The sequence below is a fragment of the Delphinus delphis genome, chromosome 17, assembly GCF_949987515.2.
Source record: "Delphinus delphis chromosome 17, mDelDel1.2, whole genome shotgun sequence".
Lineage (NCBI taxonomy): Eukaryota > Metazoa > Chordata > Mammalia > Artiodactyla > Delphinidae > Delphinus > Delphinus delphis.
The window spans coordinates 61,205,318-61,223,974 of NC_082699.1; the positions used below are offsets into that span (position 1 = coordinate 61,205,318).

The 18,657-nt window shown below is 36.9% G+C and overlaps 1 protein-coding gene across 3 annotated transcripts in view; it reads left to right on the forward strand.

Annotated features, from left to right (window-relative positions):
- COLEC10 (collectin subfamily member 10) overlaps positions 1-18,657 on the forward strand; it is a 170,933-nt gene that overhangs the window by 115,295 nt on the left and 36,981 nt on the right. The window contains exon 1 of one of the 3 annotated variants that reach the window (XM_059995097.1): positions 15,682-15,927. The exons of the other annotated variants lie outside the window; for them this stretch is intronic. Coding sequence (XP_059851080.1) covers positions 15,780-15,927 — 148 coding nt within the window. The 5' untranslated portion in view covers positions 15,682-15,779. Of the gene's footprint in view, positions 1-15,681; positions 15,928-18,657 lie in introns of those variants that run through there. 3 annotated transcript variants of the gene reach the window in all.

Consider the following 18,657-nt stretch of genomic DNA (forward strand, 5'->3'; position numbering starts at 1 on the left):
ATCCAGCCATTAGCCTTCCAGATCAAGTTAGGGGAGTCTTTCTCGCATTTGGTGCCCTAGCAAGAAAGCTTCAGTTGAATTCTAGGGGTCAGCAAGCAGAAAGGTAGAGAGACTAAGGCTCAAAATACAATTTGGACTTTCACTTGCAAGCTCTTAATAGTAGCGTATCTACTTTTGTCTCCTTATAGAACTAACGTATCCATAATATGTAGATGCAGGTTTTTCAACACTCCACACATCAGCTGGAATGGAGAAGTTTCCTCTCTGAAAAATGTGCAATAGAGGATATATTTACTCTTTTAAACATAAACCCCCAAGTGGTGGTGTTTTCTTTCTGTACTAAGCCTCTCCCGTTTTCTACATTTTTTTCTATAGGAATGTGATTACGTAGTATAAAGAAAAACAAAAAGCTAATAGGAGAAAACAAATGACTTTGAGAGTCCAATGTCAAAGGTGTCATGCCAATTACAGTAAAAATTCAATTAATAAAAACACAGCTCTCAGCAATAATGCAAATAAGTAGAAAGTCTGAATTGCCCTCTTTTATGTAAAAAACAAAAAATGTCAGAAAAACAAGCTTATCTCATAGATGTTAGGAAAGTATGATTTTCAAGGTAAATTCTAGAGTTTGAACAAATTAAATCTATCTCCTTACATAAACCCATCTACTGTAGAATGAGTCATCTTTTCACATGGCAGCTCCAAATCCTTGATGCTCAGTCATCAAAGAAAGAGATGATTTTTTTAACGTCCTTATTTACTAAGCCACAAGAATAGCATAATAGAATTTTTAAAGTTTGGTTTCTTTTTTTTTTTAATTGGCTTTTTAACAAAGAGGAATTCTCAAGTTCAAAGACTAAGTTGTATTCATTGTACTGCCTCCAGTGCTTAGGCAAGTACATGGCACAGAGTTGGTACTCATAAATTCTTGATGGATCAAAGGAATTTTAACACCAATTGTAGGAGCTGTATAATTGCCCTGAAGAAGAAACAAAAAGTCATCTCAGCATTGATTGCATCTGGAAAAGAACCACGCTGTAACTTCTATCACTACTGTGTCTCCATCAATGATCCGAGAATTCAATTATCTAAAAATTCAGTTTCCCCCATTTTTCAGGAATACATTGTCGGTATGGTTGAATTAGCTTTTGCTAGGAGAGACAGACTGGCTTTCGGGCTGAAGTTGCGACCCTGAAGCTGATTGCCTGTACCCATGGTCCAGATGGTCATTACTAGCCGTGAAACCTTGGGCAAGCCACTTCACTTCTAAATACCTGTTTCCTAGTAAGAATAGTGCCTACCTACTCGGCTTTTTGTGAGAATCTAGTTCATATATGTAAACCACTTGTAAAATGAATGTTCCCTAGCACTTCATAAGTCTTACTGTTTTATTTTTAATGAGATTCATAAAAGGAAAGCATTGTATCTCAAATGTCTTATCACTTATAATTTCTAAGAATTTCTAGAGTAACCAGAGAATAACTGATTTGCTTTTTAATATATTCCTGGCTGTCAAAAAAAAAAAATGTAAGAAAGTTCATTTCGCCTCTAAAGTTTTGGTTTAAATATAAACCCACGATTATCTCTTGAAATCATCTTATGGCAGCCTTAAAGTGATACGATTTATTCAGAAGTTAGTAAGGAGATTTTCTATCCAAGAGAAGCTTATAAATCATTAGCCAGAGGCTGCAAGAAACATTATATACACATTTAGAGTCTGATTAAATGTCTGGTTGGCTATTTTTTCTTAGGAAAAAATTTTTCTATTTTTTGGCTTGGTAATTTATTTTACTTTAATAAAGCCAGTACTTTTTAAGACAATGAAAAATTCAATAAAATGACTATGATTCTAAGACCCGCATGAAAAATATTCTTTTTTTTTTTGGAGATAAAAATTCCGATAAATCATTTCACATCTAGGTCACTGACACCAAGCAATTCTCTGCCACTATGGAAGCATGTCTAGTGGTTCTGTCCTGAGATTACTGACTTGTTTATAGAAAGGGGACAACAGGACCAAAGTTATATTCTTGCTGCCTCTGTTGGTCAGGTAGCTGTGATCTTTCCGTCGCTCTTACAGTGCTCCTTATTCAGTAAAGCAAATTAATTTTTCACACATCTAAATATTCTAAGAGTCTCACCACCAACAAGAAAGGTTAAAGTATCAATAGATACTTGGATTAAGGGTGAAATAGAGAAAAGTGAAAGCTATTTGCTTTTTAAAAATGAATAAATCCGGGCTTCCCTGGTGGCGCAGTGGTTGAGAGTCCGCCTGCCGATGCAGGGGACGCAGGTTCGTGCCCTGGTCCGGGAGGATCCCACATGCCGCAGAGCGGCTGGGCCCGTGAGCCATGGCTGCTGAGCCTGCGCATCCGGAGCCTATGCTCCGCAACGGGAGAGGCCACAACAGTGAGAGGCCCGCGTACCACAAAAAAAAAAAAAAAAAAAAAAAAAAAAAAGAATAAATCCTTACTTCAATCCTTTTCCCAAAGCTAAGTGCTTAAGAGAAACATACGTGTCTTTCAGAGCTATGGGCTGAAACCAGTTTCCAAGTTGGAGGGATAAGAGCTGCAAAATTCAAAAAAATGCTTTCATTTACTTATGGATAATAAGAGTCTGTAACAAAAAACGTAATTAATCAATTATAAAAATTCAAATAGAAATACACTGTAAGAGCACGAATTATAAGTAATGTACCCATTTGTTGCTCTTTCCAGATTACTATTTTAGGTGGCTCTTGGATTACTGAAACGTTTTCCTTTTTAGTGAGAAAAACAGTGAGAAAAGCATCAAGATAGCAAATCAGAAGATCTGAATTCAAATCCCTGTTATTTCCCATCCATCTGGCAGACGGCAAGTCTCTTGACCTTCCTGAGCCTTAGTTAATATACCGATAAAATCAGAATTTTATGAGGAAGATAGAGATCATGAACCTAATGAAAATGTTATCAGTGTTTTAAAACAGCAAGAAAAGTATCTGACTCAGGAAGTCTGGGCCTTGATCACAAACAAGAGTGCCTGGCACAGAGATGGAGTGAAATATATGTTCATTTGAACGTTCATCAATGCATGAATAAACAGATGAATGTATAGTAGATAAAAGACTGTGACATTTATTTCCCAGCCTGAGCAGAAAAAAAAAAAAATAATAATAGAAGCAGGAACATCACCCTCATTTGAGATAGTGATTATACTATTTAAGTTGTCAGTTTCTCTAATGCATAAGATGCACATTGCTCAATATATGGCAAGCTACAAAGGTAGAGATTCTGAATCCAGGGGCAGAGAGTGGAGATGCTCAGGCTCAGCCTAAGTATAGCTTTTGGAGCTTGAATCCTACCTCTGCACCTCAACTGCTGTGTGATATTAAGCAAGTCACTTAAATACTCTGTGCCTCAGTTTTGTCACACGTCAAATAGGAAAGATAACAGTTTTATTACAGTGTATTAAGCATCAAAAGAGATAGCTGAAGTATAGCACTTGGTACTCCCCAAAATAAACACATTTCTGGGGTAACTTCATCAGGGAGAACTGATAGAAAATACACCAAGATGGCAACATTGCTATAATTATTTCCACCTACAACATTATCAAAATTATCGAAGTTTCTCATTCTTAGGCAAAGTTATTTGGCTTGGTTTTAGCCAACATGGTCCCAGCAACATTCCACAGTTTCAGCTAGAACTTGCAAAATACATGCATTTTTAAATAGGAGGTCAGATGCTAGACAAATTATGGAAATAGTAGCAACACCAAGTCTGTGCATATACTGATCTCTTGTAAAGATCATGTTAATGTCACTTAGGTATAACTCTGAGAGCTACTTACTAGTCTTCTCTGCCAGGTAAGTATTTTAAGTTAAAAAAACAAGTCTTTCCATTATCCAAGGCATTGTCTCATTTAATTTCTAAAGCTCCAAGGCTATCACTACTGACCTTAATTTCTAAGATCTGAACTTTAGTTCTGGTTGTGACACTTATTAGTTAGACAAATTTATTATGTCACTTAAAGTCTCTGAGTTTCTGTTTCCTCACGGAGTTAATGAGATTCTCAGATTAATATAATATCTGTGGAACAAATTACAAATAGCAAACCAAGCCAGTGCTGTCTCCCAAGGTCAGTTGATGATGTTGTTTTCGTGCCCATTCCATTTTCAGAGGAGAGAAAACTAAGTATTTTTACATTTTAATTTAATTGAAAGAAATGTTGCCGGTGACGGTATGTTATCTTAAAGAAAAAATGGTGTTTTATCTTAGAGGTTATTGGGCAAATTTAGTGGAAGGCACATAGTGAGAAAGCAAAATTATCTGCAAAACGCCACAAAAAAGATTTTGGAGCAATTTTGGCAACCCAAGAAGGAGGAAGAGTGAGGTTACATGAAACCAAGAAGAGAGGATTGGAGGTAAAGTCCTAGAGAAAAATGTTGAGAAGGAAAGGCCTGAGAGAAGATGGCAAAGGGGAATTCCTAGTATATTATTGGCTAGGGAATTTTGAAGAAGAGGAATGCCGAATACTCAATTTTAAGTTGTTTGGTCTGCTAGTGAAATAATCATCCTCTGTTTATCCTCAGCACTTCGGTAGAAAGATACCGCGTATAACTGTCTTGCACTGGTGTTGCTTCAGGGTCAGGGAATAAAGTTCCCTTGTGTGATGGATTGCACACACTTGAACTTACAAAATGGGATTTAGTCTTTCCTTCAGTCTTAATTTAGTTGATCAACTTGAAATAATTTACCTTAAGGCTGCAACTTGTGAATGTGATTATTCATCAGGGAAATTCTCCCATAGCAACAGATTGCCAACAGGTCATGTAACCAATGTTTGTATTCTAAAATACATGTACGAAACATATTCATAGAGGAAGCATGTGACAGACAAGGAGCCACTTAACAGAGACACCATGGACCTGGGGTTGAAGAATAGAACACAAAACCAAAATTGAGTTGAGCTCAATGGTGTGGCCAAGATATCCTAAAACATTGACGCTGTACATATCCCCATGGTGCCCCAGAACACACACAGCATTACTTCTAGGAGTCCCTAAATTCTGGCTTCCGTTTTCCGTGGTGTATTCTTGCCTCTGAAATTAACGTCTTTAAAAAATACTTTTTAGCAACTAAATGCTCATTTTTAAGCAAAATTGTTCCCCCCGTGTTGTATCCATTGTGACATGTCCTTGTAAGCTTTTGGATCCTTTGAAAGAAAGAGAAATAGAAGTAAAAGACTTCAGTATCTATGCCTGTTATGAAGGAGGAGTTTTGGAGTCGTTTATCAGAACTTAGAAAATATATTTGCTTGACGTTAAGTTTAGATCTTCTCAGAAGTATTTCATGAAAAGATGTGCTGAAAATTATATATAAAGTAAGCAGCCAAATTTCATAATATGAAATCTCTGAAATATAAACAGACCATTAAAAAACGAACATATCATTTATTAGGCACATGCTTCCCAGCAGAGCTGAAATAAATATTTATCTCTATAATGCAGGAAATATTTTCCCAGAAATGGGTTATATTCTGTGTTTCATCAGCTCAACAAATGCCTGATGATCTCTTTTAACTTCTCTGTGTTGAATGTCAACCAAATACATCAGGTCAAAAGTCAACCACACACTCTTCAATCTTTATGGAGACCTTGTTGCTAAGGATTCTCAGAAGAAAGGGGTAAAAGAAGTGGTCAACAGCAATTACACTGAAGAACGTTCATTCCTGACCTCCGTATACAGTGAGGAGAGAGGCAAAGATCCCTTTAGTAATTCAACCTGTACCTGTTTAGTGCCTATCTCCAGGGAACTCAGGTACCACGAAACTTTGTTTGACCCATTCCATAAGCAGAGCATGGGTCTGGTCTCCACACTTGCAAAAATAGAGAACTAAGATGTAGCACAAGTAAATAGTCTTCCCCAAGGCAAAAATCTGTAATGGTATTGAAAGTTGGGCCCAGGCTTCTTAAATGTCGAGTCACCGCTATCGTTTAGCATAGTTTCTATTAAAAATATTCAGTTTAGTCATCTTTTTTTCCTAGAGAGCATAAAGCAATTTAGAAGAGATCATGTATTTGAGCTGACTACAAAGAATAAAGATGCCTTGTCAAAAAGGAAGAAAAAGTGCATAAAGTATTAATTTCCCTTTCACACTGCCAAAAGCATTAAAGAATCTCTCAGTTATAAAATGTGAACTTTCTTCCTCTATATGGATTTGGCAAGTTACCAAACTCTATTGACTCTTCCTTTATAATACATTGGCTATCTTTTCATCTCACTTTCTATTCTTTCAAGATCTCATCCACTCTGATGGCTTTAATTACAACCTATATGTGGATGACTCTCTAATCTGTACCTCTGGCTGAGATTTTGTTGGGGCCATCAGATACCTCCCCTTGAATATTCCAGAAGGATGTTGAACTCAACATACCCAAAATTTAATTTATCATCTTTTCTCTGAAATTTGCATTTCTTTTCTCAGTAAATGGCATCACATCCAATTGTTCAAACCAGGAACCTGGGAATTTCCCTGACCCCTTCCTCTCCCTGACCCTCCATTTCCAAGCAATCAGTAAGTCTTGTTACTTCCACATTCTTTTTTTAATCCATTTGCTTCACTTGATACTCACCCTTGCTTCCAAAGCCCTGATTTACCTAATTGAACTATTTGATCTTTCAGCCTCCCTTGCTGCTAGCATAATTCTAGCCAATGAGATGTAAATGGATTTCACCCCATAAGTTTTCCAGGATGGTTCTTTGAAAAGATGACTAACTAGCTGTCCCGTTGTCTCGGCCCTTGGTCTGCAATTTTTCCCTTCATCCTGCGTAGAATGTAGGTACAATGTTTGAAGTTACAGCAGCCCTTTTGTGGCCATGAGGAGAAAAGCCACATGTAAAATATAGTGAAGGCAGAAAATAGAAGTCTTGGTGCCTGATGACAACATAGTACTACTGTGTTAGGACTCTCTGCCTTCAGATTTCTTATTATTTGAAAAAACAAACCAATAAACCACAAAATCCATCTCTTATCTCACTGAGCAAGTTACTTGCTGCGTTTCTATTACATGAAGCCAAGAAGGCCTACCTCTGACACACCTCTCATATTCTGATTTTCAGATCCAGCAGCAACATTCCCTTTTTTTTTTTTTTTTTGGCCACACCCACATTGCTTACGGGATCTTAGTTCCCTGACCAGGGATTGAACCCATGTTCCCTGCAGTGGAAGCGCTGTCTTAACCACTGGACCGTCAGGGAAGTCCCAACATTCCCTTTCTTAAAATCCTTCATGCGCTTCCACTGCCCTTGGTATCTTTTTCAAACTCCTAAGCAGCACCTACAATGTCCTTCAGATCTACTCCTTACCTTCAGCTGAGCCTTATCTGCCCCATCAAGTTCCAAACGCTAGCCTCAATGAACTACTTTCAGTTCCCCACACATATCATTCTATCTCTCAACCAAGACTTTGCATATGGTACTCCTTCTATGCAGAATGTCTTCCTTTTATAACTTCTCAACTTTATTTGGCTAATTCCAATAGTTTTCCAAAACCTGCTTAGGAAACATCCCCTAAAGGAAACCTTTCCTAATCCGCCAAGCCTAAATCAGGTTTCTCTCATCTAGGTCTCCATGACAACTGGATGCCCGGTATTTATCCCTATCAGAATGGGAAAAAGATTTAAAAAGTAATGGCAACTGTTTTTAAACTTCTCTCTCTTCCCCAAAAGACAATAAATTCCCTAAGAAAAAGACTGTCTTAAGGACTATTGTAACTCCAGATATTGTGCTGCAGTATCTGATAAATCATTCATAGTTGTTGAATGAGTAGATGAATGAATGCATTTACATCACACATATCTATCATTCAAACTCAAACCCCTCTCATTATGTGCCCATGTAATTATTCATTCTAATTCATCCACTATTATTCAAGAAATTGCTGTGTATAATTAAACACAGAACAAAAATAATGAAAGTCAGGAGTTTGCCTTGAGCCACATTTTAACCAGAAGGTATTGATCCCTGAGTACGTAAATGGGGATACCCGTGCTCTTTAGTGTAATTAAGCTTATACTTAGATGTATTTAAATAATAGAATTTAGTAATTTATATATATTAATATCTTTTCTTTTCTCTGGTTATTTTTTTTTTATTGATTGCTTTGATTGAAAAAGCCTCACATAAAGACACTCGTTAGGTGCACTGAATCAGTACATACTGACCTGGAAACAATCTTAAGATTGATGACTTACTGAATCTATAAGAACTGATTTCCAAAGTGGAGACAAAACCAAATTTTTCTAATTGATGATTTCCAGGCTTACAAACACTTCTTGAGAATTAAAACATTCCAAGAGTTTGGAATGTAATGTTGATGTTATTTTTTTTTTTACAGTTTTATGAAGGTATAAATTATATACCATACAATTAACCAATTGTAAGTGAAGAGTTGGAATTTTTAGTGTATTTATATAGTTGTGCAGCCATCACTGTAAAACAAATTTATAACACAGCTATCACTTCCCGGAGTTCCACTGTGCCCATATGAAATCAATTCCTGCTTCCGCCCCCAGCCTCAGGCAACTACTCATCTGCTTTCTATCTTGAGAGTCTTGCCTATCCTAGAAATTTCATATAAAAGGAATAATATAATACTTAGTCATTTTTGTCTGGTTTCCTCTACTTTGAATAATTTGAAGAGAAGCCATCATCTATATTGTTCCATGTATCAGTAGTTTGTTCCTTATAGTATCGATCCATTGTATGGACACACTGCTTGATGGACAAAATCCATCCACTGCTTGATGGACATTTGTGTTGTTTCCAGTTTTTGACTATTATGAATAATACTGTTATGAAAATTCATGTACAAGAATTTGTGTGGACATATGTTGTAATTTCTCTTGGATAGCTCTCAAAGAGTTGAATTGATGGCTTATATTTCAAGTTTATATTTAACCTTTAAAGAAGCTGCCAAACTGTTTTCCAAAGTGACTGTTTACATCCTTACCAATAAAGAATGAGGGAGCCAGTGTATCACATCCTAGCCAACACTTAGTACTGTCACTTTTAAAAAAATTATTATGGCTAGTCTAATCTGTGTATAATGGTATCTCACTGGAATTTAATGAGTAATGGCATTGGGCTTCTTTCCATACATATATTAGCTATTTGTTGTCTGTGTAGAAATGTCTGTTCAGTTATTTAGCTCATGTTTTTTTATTTAATCGGTTGCATTTTATTACTCAGTTTTTTACAAGTCCTTTATGGAATATATGATTTGAAAATATTTTCTTCCAATCTGTGACTTGTCTATTCTTAATGAGGTGTATGTGTGCTTAAGCACAAATGTTTTAAATTTGGAAGTAGTATAATTTATCAGTTTCTTTTATGGACTGTGGTTTTGGTGTAATATCTAAGAAATTTTTGCCTAACTCAAGGTCACAAAGTTCTTCTTTTATGTTTTCTTCTGTAAGTTTTATAGTTTTGTCTCTTATATTTCAGTTTTTTATCCATTTTGAGTTAATTTTTGAGTATGGTGTGAGATGTGGTTCTAAGTTCATTTCTTTTCATGTGGCAATTCAATTTTCCATGTGGCATCATTTGTTAAAAAGACTATCATTTTCCCCACTGAATTGCCTTGGTACCTTTGCCAACAATCAGTATGAGGATTTATTTCCATTCGATTTTTTTAAAATGTGTTTTTATAAATATGAGGTTTAAAATGTAAAAATAAAATAATTTTGAGTGTTAGCATGTTGCTTTCTAAATATGTGTCATTTTAAAAGCCATTCTATTAATTTCCATTTTTTACAAACTGCATGCAATTAAATTAACTTATGAGAGAGAACTTTAATCGAATAAGATGCTTACATGTGAATGGACAAAGATAAAACCAAGTCCAGAGTTGAGTTATATCACCTTGCTAGGAAATCCCTTCAGGAGATGAGGTTGTCATTTTGCTGTTATCCTGTTTTAACTAGTAGAACACTTCAGCCTTCGGATATGCTTGTTTCATATTCTGTTCGTCATTTCCCTCCAGATATCACCTAAGCTGGATGAATAATAATTAAAATGCACAAGAACAGATGTTATTCGGTCTCTGTCAGGCACTGAATAAATGTCTGATGTGTCATTCCTTCCCATTAACTGTGGATGAATATCACAAGAATGGTATCTTAGTTTCCTAGGGCTGCCATAACAAAATACCACAAATTCGGTGGCTTAAAATAACAGAAACTTCTTATCTCACAGTTCTGAAGGCCAGAAGTATGAAATCGAGGTGTTGGCAGGGGAGGGTGATTCCTTGCTTCTTCTAGTTTCTGGTTGCTCCAGGTGTGCCTTAGCTAAAGGCTGCGTAACCTCGACCTCAGCCTCTGTCCTCGCATGGCCTTCTCATTTTGGGTGTCTCTTATAAGGACACTTGTCATTGGATTTAAGGACCACCCAGATAACCCAGATAATTCATCTTGAGATCCTTAGCTTAATTACATGTGCAAAGACCCTTTAGCCGAATAAGATCACATATACAGGTTCCGGGCATTGGAATATGGACGTATCTTTTATGGGGCCACCATTCAACCTATGAAAAAATGGGTAGAAGACTGGGGAAGGAGGCAGAATATCACTTGTTATTCACTTCAGTGGCATGTCATTTTTGGACAAGCACAAATCTCAAACCTGGGATTTCAATGCCTTGGGAAGTGGAAGATGAAAAATTCAGGAAAATGTGGAATCACAGAGACAATTTCATAAACGAGCCACTAATTCTTATCTTTTTAGATTTACTTCTTTTTTTGAGGTTTTTTTTTTTAACATCTTTATTGGAGTATAATTGCTTTACAGTGTTGTGTTAGTTTCTGCTGTATAACAAAGTGAATCAGCTATACATATACGTATGTCCCTGTATCTCCTCCCTCTTGCGTCTCCCTCCCACCCTCCCTATCCCACCCCTCTAGGTGGTCACAAAGCACTGAGCTGATCTCCTTGTTTCCTGCGGCTGCTTCCCACTAGCTATCTATTTTACATTAACCTCTTCTAATTTTATACCAGCTGAAAACTTGATTGGCTTATTGTTTATGTCAGAATTATGTTTTAAAGAGAAAGCATAGTTGACTTGTATTTCAACGTCTGACTTAATTTTCTAGATAACTCTTAGTTAAGTCTTTAAAGTTTCAGTAGAAATCTTTCTAGTGGGTGTTAGATATTTTTCACACACTAAAAAGGATACATTTAACATCATTTGACAACTTCCTTTCATTTACTCAATCTTCTCTTCCCTTTTAAAATTTATGTCATTCATTTATTCCATATTTACTGGGTTAACAAGGAACTTGTACAAAGTTTTTAAACAATAGCAACTGGCTCACAACTTCCAACATTTCACAGACCAGGTTCCATTAATACTTTCTTTACAACATTTTTTTCTTCATCGACAAATTTCATAGTAGATTATGCTAGATTCCACTGTCTCATTTACCACACCATTCGATTTTAACTGCACTCTGGTTTAAACACTGTTTAGAACCCTTAAGAAGAAATACAGTATATTCTTAGATGCTGAGAGTAAGTAAGCAGGAGAGATAGGGGTCAATAAAGGTAAGTGATATTATTAGTTTTCATATTATTGTGACTGTTCAATAATGACTTTCCCAGTGGTTATGAGACTCCTTGTCACTCCTTTCCTCTCATCTTGATGAAATCTCTTCACTGAGTGATCTCTTTCATTCATAAGGTGGTATTTATAAATTATTGACTGCTAAATCCCATGGCGTATTCTTAACCTTCATCTTATGCTTCCATGCATTAATTGGAACCAATTATACATTTAGACTTTCTTGTTCTTTGGCTTCCATGACATTTTGCTCCCTCTGTGATCTGTTTGCTAGCCCTTCTTTTGCCTTTTGGCCCCTGAATATAGACTCTCTTGGTATTCATACTCTTGAACTTCTTTTCTCACTCAAAATTCCACTTTTATCTCTAATCTCCATACTTATGACTCTCAGACTGAAATCTCAAATTCTAGATTTCCCCCTAGAATCAAGACCCGCATTCCAAAATGCCTGCCTGTAATCTCCATCCTGTTATTTCCCTGACCCTTAAAGTCACCCAGCCTCATTATTTTCCCTTCAAAATTATTTTTTTCCACAACCAGGGTTTCTTAGTGGCAATAGTGTTTTTCCTGTCACCCAGATTGAAACTGAAAAGTGTTTTTTAAGATCACATTTCTTGGTAAATCCTAGCTAAAAGTAGAGCAGTCCTCTCTAGTCTATGAAAGTCCTCTACTTTGAATATCCACCTATTTAAAAGCACCCATATTTATCAGTGAGGGAAAAAGGGAACTATATTTCCAAGCCAGATAAGAAAAAAATTAATCCTGGAGATCATAGTCTCCATGAGAAAGGAAAGCACTATATGATTATAATATATGAGTTATTTTTTTTTAAAATTTCTGTTTAGCTGTTGCTCTCAACATTCAGTGACTTACCAAGCCATATACATTTGTCTTCTTCAAGATCAAAAGGACTGGGAACACAGATTGAGCTCTAAAGATGTTTATCACAGAGTTATAATATTAGAAATTTTAAATTCCCAACACTAGAGCATTGATTGACTAAATCATGTTTTACATATAGAACATGTGATGCATAATCTGCACTAATTTAAATTTTGTTGTAACAGTCTATTCATTAATATAGAAAGATATTATATGCATCATTGAGTTTAAAAGAAATGTTGGAAAGAACAGGCATAGGACATCCAAGGAAAAATACTAAAGACTGTTGCTTCAAACTGTTACCAGTGGATTTCTGCTTATAAATGTAGAGAATGTACGTTCATTGTGTGCCAGGCAATGCTTCAAAAAGAAATGGAAGAACTAGAATAGATTTAGAATAGTCTAAATAGCTTCAAGAACACCTATTTTCAAAGAATCATAGAATTCAGAAAGTACATTAAATATCAAGTCCAAACTCACTTTCTATGCCTTGTGGCAATTGAAGTTGAGTGATTTGCTCTATGTCATACAGTTAGTTATGACAAATGTGGAATTTGAGGCCTGTAACACCATCCTATTAATTCCCACCATTTTCCGATCACTGTTAACATGACAAATGCATCCACTTTTGACATTTTAAGCATGTGTGGAAATGAATGCACCTTTGAAGCTGGAGAATATTCACCTTTATGGAATCCAAAGAGCATTTTAAAGCAGGAATTTTTAGACATAATTTGTATTTGAATTTCTTTTGTCCCCTTTTCAATGGGGGACTATTAGGGTTCTCCAGAGAAACAGAACCAACAGGATATATCTCTTTCTCTATCACTATCTCTATCTCTATCTATCTGTATATATCTATTTCAGAAAGAGAAAGATTTATTATAAGGAACTGGCTTACATAATTATGGAGGATGAGAAGTCCCACAGTCTGCAAGCTGAAGGCCCAGGAAAGCTAGTGGCATAGCTTCAGTCCAATCCCAAAGACCTTGAGAATCAGGGGAGACAATGGTGTAAATCCCAGTCCCAGTACAAAGGCCTGAGAACGAGGATAGATGATGCTGTAAGTTCCGGTCCAAGTGCAGGAAAAAGCCAGTCCCAGTTCAAGTGCTCAGGCAGAGAGCAAGTTCTTTCTCTCTCTGTCTTTTTGTTGTACTCAGGCCCTCAGAGGATTGGATGAGGCCCATTCACTTTGGGGAGGCCAACCTGCTTCACTCAGTTTACCAGTCCAAATGCTAATCTCATCTGGAAACATCCTCACAGACGTGCCCAGAAATAATGTATAGCCAAGTATCTGGCACCCACGATCCAGTCAAGTTGACTAGTAAAATCAACCATCACAGTGACCTTGGCAAAACTGCTTAACTTTTCTGAGCCTCAGGTACTTTGCCTGCAAAATGAGGGAATTACTATCTATTCCACGGGCTATTTTAAGGTTTAAATAAGATAAACAAGTTAAGAGACCTATCCTTGCACATAATGACTCTTCAGTCAATGCCAGTTCCTTTCCCTCCCTTTCCCTGTATTGCTTATGAAAAGATCAGTTTAGTTATACTACAAGCCTGTTGTTATGGGTTGAATTGAGTCTCCCCAGGCAAAAATAATTACATGTTGAATTTCTAACCCCCAGTACCTCATAATGTAACTCTGTTTAGACACAGGGTTATTAAACAGGTAATCAAGTTAAAATGAGATCATTAAGGTGAGTCCTAATCCATTGTAAATGGTATGTCTATAAAAAGGGAAACATTTGGACACAGAGACACACACACAGGGAGAACTCTACTTGCAGATTGGAGTTATGCTTTCACAAGCCGAGGCACTCAGAGGCTATGAGATGGGCCTGGAACAAATCCTTTCCTGGTGTCTTCAGAAGAGGCATGGCCTTGCCAATACCTTGATCTCAGATTTCTAGCCTCCAGAATAGTGAGACAACAAATTTTTGTTGTTTAAGCAACTTAGTTTGTGATACTTTGTTACAGTAGCCATAAGAAACAAATCTACCTGTATTTCTTAGATTGACCATAATTTGAAATGACATCTCTTAGGGATAATTCCTTATTAGTTCTTATCAGAATATGTAAGGTTCTTTTCCAATTTCAAAGAAACTAGGTCCAAAACCCCTTCTGGCCCAACTCTTAGTTAACATGCCTCTCCAAGAACGGAGAAGGTAAGAAATCTCCCTGCTATATGACCTGGTTCTAGTTTTTCAGAATCTTACTAAGTCTAGGCTACTCATACAGGTCATGGGGTTGATGGAACAGATAGGTAAGCTGACAGGTAGATGGATAGATAGATAGGTAGATAGATAGACAGATAACAGATAAATGTAGAAAGAGAGAGAAGGAGATCTCTATTTCTATCTCTGTATATATGGCTATATTTGTAGTTACATCATCTGTATCTATATCTGGTCTGCTTTTTAACAAATGTGATACCACAAGGTTTTTTCTCCCCATTTTATCAAAAACTTGCTGAAAACACCATTTTAATAAAATTGTCATGCCGTACTCTCATGCGTTTGTACTTAACGATGACTTGCCAACCATTAACATATCATTAAGCAACTGATGTCCTTTCGCCTTTTGGTCACATCTTTTAAATAAAACTTTGCCCACATTTCAGAATATTTTTTTCAGACAGTGTACCAGAAGGCCAATTACTAGGGCAAAGGCCATAAACATTTTTAATATTCTTGATAGTTTTTGCGAAATTGCTTTGCAGTGAAGTGGTGTTCCTTCCTTTGGGGTTCAATCCCAAGACAATTCTTTGTAGCAAGAGAAGAAAGAAATAAGGTCATGAAGATCAGTTGGGAGTACTAGTGTTCAACTGCTACCAGCAGCCAGTAATGAATATTTCCTTGTGAAAAAGCTCAATGCCATGCATAACGATTACATAATATGTAGGTAATTCAAGAAATCTCTGGCTCCATCTTTCTGGAACCCCAACATTTAAGTGCAATTTGGGTATTAAATTATCCATTCATGCACTGAGTTGAAGGTATCTCTGTCCCCTCTATTCTCTGAGATGTTTCTGCTGACCCGCACACTTGAGTGTTTAGTTCAGAGATAACTTTCAATAAACTGTTGTCACTTGAAAATAAACAGTCTGGACAATGTATGGTTCATTTGGAACACTGAGAAAATAAACAACCTAGGATATGCTTCCTTCCTGTTTTTACAGCCCTTTTTGGAATGTGTGTTCCAGATATTTCTCCTTCTTCCCCAAAGAAGAAGGTTTTATTTAAAATAAAGCTGTTTATTTGGCACTTCTGGGCGGCCCTTTTTTGAAGAGCCACAGCAATGGGTGGCTTCGGAGCCCATCTTCGAAGGAATCAGTTCATCCTTCTGTTGCTCTTTCTTTTGCAAATTCAGAGTCTGGGTCTGGACATTGATAGTCGTCCTACGACTGAAGTCTGTGCCACACACATAGTTTCACCAGGACCCAAAGGTGAGGAAAGAAAAATGAAACGCTCTTATCTAGTAAGTAAGCTCTCTTACTTCATCTCTCAACCCCACTCTAGCCCCCAATGACTTTCTCTACTCCCTTCCTTAGAGTTCTCTCACTTTCCTTCTATTTTAGAAAAATCAATGTCTTGTTACTTATTTTAAGATCTCCCTTGGTGTTAGGTAAGAGAACGTGGGGAGGTGCTGGAAGGCTGGGGCAGGGCTGTGATGGAATTCACCCAGGGCAGGGGGAAGTTCCATCTTCCATGCTGCTCCAGGGGAGATACACAAGCAAGACATCAACCTTCCGGAATCCTTTCCTTAAGAGCATCCCTGTTCATGGGCTGTTTTTACTCCAACTGCTTCCTCAGACTGATTTTGGTAAAGCTACTAGACCAAAGCTCAGTAAAGTAAAAATGAATTCTTTCATGTATTTCATAAATTAAGGGGCTTCTGAAGAGGAAAATATTCATCAAGGATTGGAGGTAGCATAGAAATGAACATTTCTTTATTTGAAAGTGGAGTTTTAGGGCCAAGTGCCTTCAGCTGAAGGATGATAGAATATTGCAAACGTTGTTTTTCAAGTAGAGCCAAGGTCCAAATGCGCTTCCAGCAACTGGTTGGTAAAAAAATGCTGTTGTTTTCCCGGTTTCAGCTCTGACCCTTTTGTTCTGAAAGTGGTCACTGCAGCACAAATTGGTGCTCCCTCATTAGTAATTCATGCTATGTTTCTCCAGGCTAGATGGTGGAAGAATTGCATCTGCTTAAAATTTTAAGTAGAAAAAAAGGGTCTTTAAAAAAAAAAGAAAAACATTGCCCCGTGCTTGTCAGTTATTTAAATGTGTACTGCTTAAAGTGCATTTTTCTTAATCAGTGAATTAATTTCCTCCTAAGATTGCAATCCAAGTTTTAACCTTTGATACCATAAAATAAATGCAGGGAAGAACGATGAGGCCTTGGGGCTTCCAAATAATTTCTTGGGTGAATAAATGAATAATGCGAGGGTAAATGTTCAGAAAACAAAGTTTCAATTAGAAATAAAGTACTTACTTAAAACCATTACTGGACTTTTCATAGAATAGAGGAAACTTTGTATTATTCCTGGGGTTTCATGGGAAATGCTAAAAATTAAAATTAAAACTTTGTCCCTTCAAATGGGAGAACCCATTTTAGAATAGAACTCTTAAGCAGTTTTCCTTGCAGAGAAACTGCAACTTTCAAACTGGAAGAAGAATGGACAAAGAATTGTTAAAATAATGTCCAAAATATCGTCCAATTCAACAATTCTATTCGTTCCAACTCAGCCAGCATAAATTGAATACCTATTAAGTGCTAAGCACTATTTTAGGCACAAGCGGTGCATTAAATGACATATATTAGTGTCATGAGCAATGGGGACGTAAATAATTTAGGAGGGAGAGCAGAGGGCAGTTAATATTTGCTGGATACCAGCGTGGGGTCCACCATGAGTCTTCCAACCCTCATTTTTTAACGTAACACAAAACTTCTCCCTTCGCATTAGAAACTCTGAGGTTTCAAATAATGGAAACCTCTTTAACTCTCTGCCTGAGCCTGTGTAGAAATTATGAGATGATTACAAGCAGAAATGTGACAGAATGAAGAAGCAAGTGCTCCTGGGGAAGAAAGACTTGGGAAGAAGCCCTCTAGAACTCCGGGTTTCAGAGCTAAGTTATGGACTTGGTATGATTTCTTCTTCCCCTAGAACCTGGGGACTCGGCATCAAATGGGTTCTCAGTGGCTTTTTTATTAAAAAGAATCCAAGATTCTGGAACGTACTGAATACCAGCTAAGTCCCAGGCATCATGTGGGATTCTAAAGGTTTCAAGCTAAGGAAGAACTTGTCTTAGAACTTGTACCTACATTGAAAGCCGGTGTCAGAGTGCAAACCCTTGGGGTCAGTTAACTCATTTTTAATTTGCAAATTGCCAGTATGTGTACCACATGCATAACATCAGAAACCTATTCATCACTGCCCTTCCTCTGCGCTATGTCCTGTGCTAGACATTGTGGATACACCAAAACACAAGGCATGTTTTTTTGGTCTTCTCTCAAGATATAAACTGCCGTCTACTCTACTTCATCCTGTCATGAACATGGTGACAGTCCTCCCCACCCGTGAATAAGGCAGATTTGTATATTTATCTCTACAAATGACAAAAAAAAAAAAAAAAGCTTGATGGCTAAGCAAACATTTTAAAGAACTGGATTATTGCTTTTGTTTAATATATTTTTTTAAGAGCAAGCTGGTCTGTATTTTTCTCCCTGGCTAATCGTCTCAATACCATAGCCATCAGCACTGTGCGCAGACACTTCCAGATACTCTGAGAAACAAACAATAAAAGGAGTTTTCCCTAAATTCATTTGGGAGACTTGGAATTTAATAAAAATATATAGAGTTGCAAATGGAAAACCATTAATGCTACTCTGTCATATAATATATTGTCTAAGTCAGACACACCATTTTTTACTGCACTACTTCCCATGCTTGACTTAGTGGGAAAAAAAGACATTGGGTTGAATCTGCTTGATCTTCAGGATGGTATTACATCTGTTTATGCTTCAGTTTCTTTATTTGCAAAATGAGCTTCATCACAGACCTCTTTTAAGAATAACATCGGATAATCAAAGTGAACTTTAAGCTGTGTAGACATTATGAATAGATACTTAACAGATTCTATTTATCTTTCCTCTCCTTCCTATTTGTCTAAGTCTG